General features: G+C 38.9%; 1 protein-coding gene across 1 annotated transcript; it reads right to left on the reverse strand.

The window, feature by feature from the left end:
- Nucleotides 1-1,058: 1,058 nt before the first annotated feature.
- LOC115589164 (ras-related protein Rab-38) lies at nt 1,059-11,013 on the reverse strand. The gene is made up of 4 exons (XM_030429901.1): nt 10,391-11,013; nt 4,902-5,032; nt 4,630-4,779; nt 1,059-2,934 (listed from the first exon to the last, which is right to left on the reverse strand). Exons 1-4 carry the CDS (start codon nt 10,581-10,583, stop codon nt 2,716-2,718), a joined length of 693 nt encoding a protein of 230 aa, XP_030285761.1. The 5' UTR covers nt 10,584-11,013; the 3' UTR covers nt 1,059-2,715.
- Nucleotides 11,014-11,475: the final 462 nt, after the last annotated feature.

Consider the following 11,475-nt stretch of genomic DNA (forward strand, 5'->3'; position numbering starts at 1 on the left):
CCTGCCGCTGCATGAATTAATCTGTGTGAAGGAAGAAAGAAAGAAAGGAAGAAAGGAAGAAAGACAGAAGCACTCTCTCTGAGAAAGTTGGTATTATGTGCATTCTGGCTCAGTGAATGGTAACCTGCACAGTTCACACGGGTGGCCGCGAAATTATAGCATATTACCCGTCAGACAGAGCAGAAAGTATAGAGAACAACTGAAACACACTCACACGCTCCTTTTGACAACGCTCTATATAATTAAAGGTGAATGGGCAGAATTTTAATTGCAGAGGAAGACGACTGTAAGAGCTGGAAAACACATCCAGAGGAAAAAGACAGAGGGACGGAAGAAGGAAGTTTAATGAAAGCCGTGAAAATGAGGATGGAGGATAAAAAGCTCATTCATTATCTAAAGATATTCCACTTTATGATGCTGTGTTGGAAGCATCTTCAAACCAAAAGCACATCATCTGAAAATCAAATGCATGTGAAATAAAGTAACTCGACCAGTTATATTTCAACACAATCGTTTTATGCAGACAGTCTCTCCTGACCTGGTGGAGAGGGGCGGATTCATTCTGAATGTTGTCAGTTGCTGCACACAAATTCTTTAATGACGTAATTGATTTTTTTGTAATTAGTAATCTGATTACTACGGAAGAGGATTAGGGCCACATGTGAATTTTTTTTTTTAGTTCTGACTTTAAAGTCAGAATTCTGAGATTAAAGTCAGAATTCTGAGAAAAAAGTCAGAATTCTGAGATTAAAGTCAGAATTCTGACATTTTTCTCAGAATTCTGAGATTAAGTCAGAACTAAAAAAAAATTTACATGTGCAGACTTCTGACTTTATTCTCAGAATTCTGAGATTAAAGTCAGAATTCTGACTTTGATCTCAGAATTCTGACTTTTTTCTCAGAATTCTGACTTTAAAGTCAGAACTAAAAAAAAAAATTCATATGTGGCCCTAATCCTCTTCCGTAGATTACAAATGAACTAATCTACAGTTTTTAATTAGTTCGAAATGCACCTCAACTATATTAAATTTTTTATAAAAATGACACTGCCACAAAACTTCCACAAATATCAATTTATATTAAAACATCTCAAAACATTTTTCAGTGCAAATTCACTGCATTTTGCATATTAGAGCATTTACAACTGGTCGAATTAAAACATACAGACAGTACCGGACCAGACCAGCCTTTTTCACAGAATTCAGATTCTGATTTTAATATCAGAATTCAGAGAGAGAGAGAGAGAGAGAGAGAGAGAGAGAGAGAGAGAGAAAAGGGATTTTAAGAAAAAAAATCTGAATTTTAAGAAAAAAGACACAATTTTGAGTTTAAAGAGTCAAAATTTTGAGAATAAAAAAATCTGCATTTAAGAAAAAAAAAGACAGAATTTTAAGAAAAAAAGACAGAATTTTAAGAAAAAAAAAGACGGAATTCAGTGAAACAAGAATTGTGAAAAATAAGACCGCACTAACAGTTGCCCTAGCCCTCTTCAGTACAAAACTCTTCAACTTATGTTAAATATATCAATAGCTGCTTATGTAGCAGGAGTCACGACAACTGCTGCTAAATACATTTAGTTATAGACAGAAAAGTGGTTTTAGTTTTTTAAATACAAACATAGGATTCATGTCTGCTGGAGACAGAGTGGATGTGATTAAAAGCGTAGTTTTATGAATATAAAAATAATTAGTTTTTTAATCTGTTGTTCACAAGTCGATGGACTGATTTTCAAAATGGCATAAAAAAAAACCCTAAGGAATTCTTGTAAAACTCAAAGCATGAAAGAATAGAAGAAAAAACAGTATCTGCATAAAAGCCTCCTGTTACACCAGGTTACATGTTAAACAGGTGGAGTCTGATGTGCAGGCTACGCCACCTTGTGGTGGATGTTACTAGTTTTAGAAAAAAAAAAAATCTTACATTGTATGTTTTAACAGTCTGGTTGAAGCTTTTTCTCCAGGAAATGATGTGAAGTAAAAAAAAAAACCCAATAATGTCTTTTACTTATTAATAAATACAGCAACATAAGGTGCTAACGTTAGCAACATTGACTACATAACGCAGAGCAATATAACATTTCCCGCAACCAAAACAAACCAGCTCATTACCTGTCCAACAGAGAAACAGCTAACATGGCGTACGTCTTCAGGACTTCGACTCCATCAGGTGTCTCCATCGTTGAACAGCCACTCTGATGTTCACTCTCGCTTTAACTTGTTTTTGTTTGTAACCTTCTCGAGTTCGGTCTTTCTTGTTTGGCAGTGCAGTGTTTAGACTCCCATCACGTGCAATGAGTGATGGGCGGAGTCAGTGCGGGGTGGGCAGGTAAGGACAAATTGATTGACAGGTAGTCTCACCATACAATATCTTCAGGCCGCTAAAATTGATTGAATGAAGTTTTCACAGCCCTGTCGCTGCCAGAGACGATGGACTCCAAATCATTTTATACTTTGATTGCTGTCTGGATTTTAAGGGACATGATACAAATACAATTTAAAAAAAAAAAACTTTTCAGAACAGAATTACCAACTGCAGCTTTAAACATTTGTGTTTCATTTCGCCTGGAAAAAAACAACAACTTTTGATTCAATTCCTGTTGCAAAAATACATTTACATAGTTTTTATGGATTTCTTTCCCCAAAAATCTTAATCTGTGACTATATTTCAATTTAATGTCTCTGAGTGAGGGAGGTTCTCTCCCCCCTCCTCCCTCCGTCAGTCGTCTCTGTCTCTGGGTCTGAGCGAGGGGCATCCCGAACATCCGCCCAGTCCCTTCTCCGTCGTGTTGTAGTCGAAGCGAGGCAGAACCAGAACGCTGCCTTCCGCTTCGGCTCTGGCGGCTGTGGCTGTGGCGTCACCCGAGGCTCTCTCCTCCTCCACAGACATGATGTTCTTCACCAAGCATGTGATGGCAGCGTCAATGTTGGTGTTGTCCTGGTGAGAGAAGTCGGAGGAGAAGGGGAAATAGACAGGAAGTTAGCCGAAACGTCTTCGATAACTATAACAAATCGTTAAAGTTATCATTATAGTTATTGATCTTGTTATAAAATACAAATAATACTGTATATTACAACATTTTTGGAGACTGTTATCGCACCAATAAAATCTCATACCACTGCAACTGAATAAGCCTGACCATGGACCATAGACACGGGGACCTTATGGTGCTAACTGGGCTGCAGCATCTCTTAAAAACAATGCCATAACATATGCCGAATTCACCAGAAGGCCCAAATAATTAAGAATTTATCACAAACAGCGCTTCACAATGTTTATAATGTCTCTCAAAACTCAATAACTCACAAAACTGAGAGATTTTATAAGGGACTCTGGGGAATTTGTCTCCCACCTCATCTTCGTGCTGTTTTTCCATTGTAGTTGCTGCGGCTGTTTCAACCAATAACATGCTGATGTTCAAGTGAATGTATGAATGAATGAATGAATGAAATTCCATGTGCCACTTACTATGACATCATTATATAGACTGCCTAAGCAACCTCCAATTGTGATCAAACTTTCCGCGTCCCTGCCTGAAACAAACATCCATCTACAACACTGACATCATCACTTTATGGTGAAAATGTGAGCAAATAATTGCATACATGTACTTTTTGGAGTCTTGTTTGTGTCTATATGATGATTCAAGATCAATAGTTACTCTGTTTTTAGCTCCATTTTTGGTCTCCACCATCTCCTGAGTGAAATATCTACCTGCTGACTTTGTCATACAGTGTTTATCAGAGCTGTTTGTTTCTTAAAAAACAGCTTCTATTTGTTGATGGAAACTCTGCTAATGAGAGAAGTGAGAGTGAAGCCAAACAATAAACTTGTGGGCGGTGAAACCTAAAACCGTGATCTGAAAGATGCTGAAACACTCCGTAGAGCTGAGGGGAACTACAGTCGAGTTTGACCCTTTCACATTTTGGCACAGTTACTTTTATCCTTTGTTAACATGAGTTACGGGGTCAGATGACATCGGTTACATCGGGTTTATCTCCTTTATCTCGGAGGTTAAAAAGGCTGACGAAAGCACAGACGGGGAGATTAAGGTGGCAAAGGTCCGTCATTGTACGCTATAAAAAAGTCGCTATCCATTGCACCTGATCAATCCACACAGATCAATTGAATAAGTAGATAAGTAAAATCTAATCAGCCAAGTAGAACAGAAGTGTCACAAGATGTTCCTTGTCTGCAAACCCCTTTAACTTCTCTGAGTCATGAGCGAGAGGAGGCTGTTTGGATTTTGAAGACTTTATTACCGAGAAACCTTTGAATGTGTGAAAGTGACTGAGCTTAACTGGTTGGCTAACGAGTTTCCTGAGGTTAAGGGCCAATTTTAAGGCTTTGATTTTGAAATGTGAGTGTGCTACTTCCTGTGTGTAGGACAGACTCGACGCTCTGATACAATTAAGCGTTTAAATGTTGTGGGTTTGTTGTTGGCTTCTTTAAAAAGAGAGAACAGGGACACTGAGAAAAGGCCTGAGAAGAGTCGACTTAGAATGAGAAACTGGGAGTGAACATTTAAAGAAAAGAGGAACTAATTTGTTGACATTTGTTCAGAGACAGAAAAGATAATATCAAATGTGAGAGAGACGGAGACACAAGAAAAACAAGATGGTCACTTCGTACCTTGGCAGAGGTTTCGTACCAGCCGACGAAGCCGTACTCTCTGGAGAAGTTCTCCAGTTTGGGCAGCTTGGGGCACAAACCGTGACGCCGCTGGTCACACTTGTTGGCCAATAGCACAGCTGGAACTGACCTCCCGTTGCCAAGGGCGACCTAACGGGACCAGGAAGTAGCGGTGTGTAAATATGCTGTAATCTGAAATGTGATGGCTACCAGACAACTCATGTGCCCCAGATCAGTGGTGGAAATTAAAACATTACAATGATCATGTTTACCTTAGAGTCCAGGTCGCCTTTCCACTTGAGGACAGCCTGAAACGTGGACAGTCTGGTCATGTCGAAGACGACGAGGGCCCCCACTGCCTCTCTGTAGTACACACGGGTCATGTTGCCGTAGCGCTCCTGTCCTTTTAAAGAAAACGGAGAAGATAACGTTATTGTTTTGTAGGGTTGATAAAACCCAATTAGATACCAGAAGATATTCTAATCTCTGAGCTCAACTTGATAAGCACTTACATACAGATGAATGAGAGTTCTTCTATCTTGTAGAGAGTCTTTAATTCTGGGTTGTCCTCAGAGTTTTGTATCAAACTGACATAAACATTATTATGACGCAAGTCTTTAGTTATCCTTTGCAGCATCGATCGCCTCCGAAACTGTGGATTTATGGCTGCAGCGAACAACCTAACAAGCACAATGTTATCAGTTTGTTGCACTGTAATTGAATGTGTGGCTTACATATAGTCAAAAGTGAGTTAATTTATTTATTTATGGAAAATATCTTAATTCAACAAATATGTGAGAATAACTACAAGCCAGCTTTAGTTTTCAAAAATCCCATTCAAAATTTCCTTTGGAAATCTGCTTATTTATGGTGAGTAAAGCTAAATTTCAGATTGGATCATTTATTTACGAATCTACTGTTTTCTCAAATAAACAAAGAATCTGTCAGTAAAATAAGAGTGAATAGTGAAAATGTCAAGTATGAATTCCTGTAAGTGAAGTGTTAAAACAGCTTATTTGATTCAAGCAATATTCCAAAACCCCAAAATATAATAGAAACTGACAACAGTAGAAGAGAGTAATCTAATCTCTAAATTAAATTTGATCACAGACCATCTTAAATACTGACAAAGCAGACTTCTAACTAGCGAGTCTTTCATTCTGGGTTGTGTTCTTTGTTTGATCATTTGCAGCATTGATTGCCTTTGAAACTGTGGATTTATGGCTTCAGCTACCAAATAAACCTAGGCTGCCTAGGTGGCTTGAATACAGTCAAAAGTGTGTATATTTATGGAAAAAATATTAATTTAACAAATTATGTGAAAAGCAGTCCGTAATTCTTTGCTCACTACAAGCTACCTTTTATTTTTGACCAATCCCATTCAAAACTTCCTTTGGAAATCTGCAAATTTATCGTGTGTGAAGCTAACTTCTAGTTTGGTATACAAACATTTTGTTGATCTTTTTAAAATCTTTTTCTTCTCAATTTATTTTCTCTTAAAAACAAACTGCTTAAGTTGAACTTTTCTGTTCATCAACTAACCTATGATAATTAATTCATCCTTGCAGTTTTAATTTCTGTGTCTTGCTCAAGGACGGCAGAGGCAGATACAGATTCAAATGAAAAGTTAAACCTTGTGTTCATACAGAAGAATGTTGTTGCATGCAAGTATGTGTGTCACCACGTGTGTGTGTGTGTGACTGAATGCATGAATAAGTCTCTATCCTGGATGCTAACTTCCCCCACATGATCCTAATATGGTGGTGAATCAGCCAGTGAGTGTCTGATAGACCGTCACACAAACACACACACACACACACACACACACACACACACACACACACACACACACACACTGCACATGACCTGGGCACCAACTAAACAGTTAACACACACAACACATACATACAAGAGGTAGGACATTCTTAGAACATCTTTATCTTTCAGCCATCAAAAATTTGTCTCATTGCTATCTGATCGGTTGAAGCCTGAGATGGTGAGCACGTTTTTGCTGTTGTAGGTTTCCTGTTTATGCATTCCTTAGATTACCTGACCATCAAAATAATGCATTAAAACAGTCAAAATGTGGAACTTTTTGCAGTCTATCATAACATTTGCAGGTAAAAAGTAAATTTCTGTGTCATCTTTCAACACCACAAAAGGATTCCCTCACAAGGATTTTACTGAACAAGAAACTGAGTTTCACACACTAAACAACACACAACAACGTGTCTGTACATCAGCAGTTTTGCAAACTTCCTGTTTGGTGGTGTTGCCCGATCAACCTTCCAGTCAGCTTCACTCAGGAGTCAGTTTGCCAGTTTCTTAATGGAAGTTTTGCATGAACTCAGGTTTTGGGTTTAGATGAAATTCTGTAAGTCTTTACCCACTACAAGAACTGTCTTCCAATGCAAGACTTCCATTGGAAATCTGCTAATTTATCCCAGATTGGGTCTACAATAAAATAGATTTATAACTTGACAAATGTTTTAAAAACATCCCAAACTAACCTTGTACCAATCTACAGAGAGACATTTCACTGAGGATTTTGTGCTTATGGTGTAAAGACTGACTTATACTAATCCTGACACCTAGCACGTTAGCTAATGTCTTCCAATTCCACACTTCCAATGGAAATATGCAAATTTAGGCTCCGAATGGAGCTAACTTCTAGGTTGATCTGCAAAAAGACCCTAACCCTGTAACTGTATATTATTTAAAACTTTGATAATTTTGCATTTATGGTATAAACAAACTTTATTTACTAATGTTGACACCTGTCACAATACATCTATGATCATCATTCTGTTAGTCTCTACCCACTAAATGCCAATTTCCAGTTCAAAACCGCCATTGGAAATGTGCTAATTTAGCCATGTGCAATGCTAACTTCATGGTTTGCCTACAAAAAAGACATTATAACATCTTAATCAGCATCTTTAAGCAACTTGTACCACTGAACATTCCAATGATGACACACATTGCACAATATATAAAGAACATTCAGCAAGTCTTTACCCAATGCAAAACTTCCATTAAAAACCGGCAACCTGTGTTTCTGTGTTGATGGAATGAAAACTGACATAAATGTAGCTGATAATATCACGATGATACAAAACAGTTTGAGATTCTGACTTGAAAACACCCCTGTTATCTTGTATCAACCAGGAAATGGTGGCTTAGACTTCCCTTCATCGAGATAAACACTCACACAAAACAGTGATGCAATTATCACTTTGACGCATTGAACCTGACAACTGCTCTGTGAGAGAGAGAGAAAGGGCCCATGTCTAAAAGCCTCCATGCAGTGACTCCAGTATGAAGTCATCACTGGATACTGGTCTAAAGTCTGTCCGACTGACGGGCTCAGCCGGATCTCTACATGTAAATGACGGCTGTTATCAGCTATCATGACGGTCAACACCCATGCGCTCAGCGGGAGGAGGAGAATCTACAGCGGGTGAGACAGCTGGGAGATAAGTGCCTCCAAAAAGAACATCAAATTACATGCAATTATGGAGGCATGATGGGTTTTATAACCAGACTAGAGTGCGCTTTTCCTTTAAAAAAAGAAAAAAAAACACACCAGATCTGGTAGGGGCGACTTTTCATCTACAGAGACAGAGGTTAACCACATTTTCTAGGCGGTCACTGCCTGAAGCTTGCATTGTCATCGTTACATGTGTCAGCAACATGCAGCCAGCGAGTGTGAAAATGCAGAACGCCGTTTGCGCATCTGCCTCTCGGCTGCATACTTGGATAATCTAATCTTGATACTCGATTTACTGAAAAGCGAATCTGACATTTTTAAAAAAGATAAAATTGTCTGCAGTACATTCATAACTAGTCAATGCTTTAATTCAATATATCTGATTCAATTTTGAGTGATAAAAAAAATGAATATCCAAGCATCTTTAATTCATTAATAACCAGTAAGAGTCAACCTATTACATGTTGCGCCATATTTCTGCTGCGTGTGAGCCAAAAACAGGAAATACAATTACATTAACCACTTTCATATAGATTTCATTTACTGCAATACCTGATAACTAAAACATGTGTTTGCTGGGAGTCCCGAACATTTAAGACTCTTGTGCATTAACACGCCTTTAAAAAATGAAAGCAAAATGTAGTTCGCTGAAATTAAACGAAAAGTCATTTGGATAACCATTTAAAAACGCTGTTCTTTGTCATATTGCCCAATCTGGCAGGCGTTTGACTGGTTTTGACTGATTTGAGCAGATAGGAGCTTCTAAGCCCGCCCTACAGCCTACAACAGCCAATGAGCGATATTTTGAGGTCATAAAATTCAATTTTTTTTTGCTAGGCAGCTGAACACCACCTCAGAAAAACAAGTGTTACGTGTTAATTTTCAGTGATCCTGTCCACCACTGCAGCTAGCATAAACAAAGTATTACAGGTCTGAACTCTGCCAGGGTCCATTAACAATTAGGACAAAATAAGGAAACTGTGCATGTTCATAAAACAAATCTATGGACAGTTAATTAGAGGCTATCATGGTAGGTTTTTAATTGGTAGCATTGAATTTTTTTTGTCTAATACTTGAACCCAAATCTGGCAGCTCAAAAGGAGCATTTACGTCCGCCCGAGAGCCAACAACAGCCAATGAGTGATAAAATTGCGTTTTTGTTTTGTCAGATGCCTGAAGACCTGCTCAGGAAAAACAAGTGTTATGTGCTCGTTTTCAGTGATATTGTTGTTGTTAAATTTGAACTTAAACCATGTAAGACTATAAGATGTGGTACCATTGTGATTTCCAGCTAATAGAGGCAACTATAGGTCATCTACAGGCGTATTGGTGCATACAAAATAAATGATTCAGGGAGTTCAATCAACTATGGATTAATGCCAGAAGCAACTACAGAACTCCTTCCACCACTGCAACTAGCATAAACAAAGTATATTACAGGTACGCCAGGGTCCATTAACAATTAGGACAAAATAAGGAAACTGTGCAGGTTCATAAAACAACTTGAAGGACAGTAAATGAGAGGCTATCATGGTAGATTTGGCTTTTTTTTTTTTTTTAACTTGGAAGACATTGTATTGAAACAATTTTGGGGGGAATTTTAACCCAATCCGGCAGCCGTTTGACTGACAGCTCAAAAAGGAGCTTATACACCCGCCCTAGAACCAACAACAGCCAATGAGTGCTGGCATTTTGTTTTGCCAGATGCCTGAATACCTGCTCAGAAAAACAAGTGTTAAGTGTTCGTTTTCAGCGATATCGTTTTTATTAAATTTTGAACTTGGACAATGTAAGACTTTAAGGTGTGTACTATTATGTTTTCTAGCTAACGGGGGCAGTTAAGGGTTGTCTGCAAGCTAATTTTAGCATAAATAGATAAATATATAAGTAATTCAGTGTGTTCAAACACCTATAGATTAATGCCAGAGACAACTACAGAGCTTCTGATGGCTTTTGGGGAAAAACAATCAGCTTATGACCGTTCAATGGAGCCCAAATCTATGCCCGTACTCCAAATATATTTGTATTTACATTAGGCTGGACTGGGATCAGCGTTACGGATGATTGTGCACTGGAAAAACTTTCTTTTTTCCAACACTGAACAACTTGAAATGTCTGTTGACTTACCTCAAACAGAAGCTGCTGTCTATTTGACTATGCAAATAACGCATGAATACCAGCTATTCTTTTAATACATGTGAAATTCTGGCTGATATAAAGACAATCTGCACACACACACACACACACACACACACACACACTGGGACGCACCGGCGATGTCCCACAGCTGCAGCCGCACCACCGTCCTCTGGTCCCAGTTGAGCACTTTGAGGGCGAAGTCCACTCCGATGGTGGCGCGGTAGTGCTGGGAGAACACCTGGTGCACGTAGCGCTTTATGATGGACGTTTTACCCACTCCAAGGTCTCCGATGACCAACACTTTGAGCAGGCGTTCCTGCTGCATCGTTCACTGCTCCTCGGGGGAAAAGTGACGTCTCCAAGAGGGCATGTATGGAGGCAGACAGCTGGGAGAAACCGAGTGGTAGCGCACTAGTCGGGCACGTTTACGCACTCTTTGGGCACTTTTACGCAGTGAAATACGCGCTGTTAACCCTTAAAGTCATATTAAAAAGAGGTGATCTAAACTTAGCCAGTTATGTGAAAAGATTAAAAAAAAAAATGTGGAAGTTTATGTTGTTTTGCGTCCGGGCGTTTGTTCATGCTCTCCGTCAGCTCGCAGAGTTTTGATGAAGGCGAAAAAGGAGAACTTGCTGCATTTTACACGCTGTCAAAAAAGCAAAACAAGAAGAAAAGAAAAAGAAGCGGAAAAACAGCCTCAGTGTTTTTATCTATTCAGCCTCCGGTCTGTGCGCACATCTCAGTCTGCTGTCAGGAGAAACTGCGCAGCAAGAAGTCTGTCAGCAGTTTGAGCTCGACGACCACGCCCCCATACTGTGTGTGTGTGTGTGCCTGTGCGTGTATGTGTGTGTGTGTGTCTAGTTTATTAGGTGCACCTGAATTGTAATGAACTCATTAGTGAACCTTGTGGCGCAATTTAGCATAGCACACCGGTGGAAACAAAACTCTGAACTTTTAAGCGTTTTTCCTTTTGCGTCACGCTTCACCTTAAAGGGGCACTGCGCAGTTTTATAGAAAAATACCAGCTCAGAATTTTGATATTTACAATAATTAATAATAATATAAACTCGGATTTATCAGTCTCAGAGGAAAATAAGCAGGATTGAGTGCTAGTGTCCACGTATTTCACAAAATTTGTTGTTAATTTATACTTATTACTGTTAAAGGGTGTTTTGTTAAAGACACATAAAGACACTCTCTTAGCTTGGAACACATGA

Source organism: Sparus aurata, chromosome 10 (assembly GCF_900880675.1).
Source record: "Sparus aurata chromosome 10, fSpaAur1.1, whole genome shotgun sequence".
In the NCBI taxonomy this organism is placed as follows: domain Eukaryota; kingdom Metazoa; phylum Chordata; class Actinopteri; order Spariformes; family Sparidae; genus Sparus; species Sparus aurata.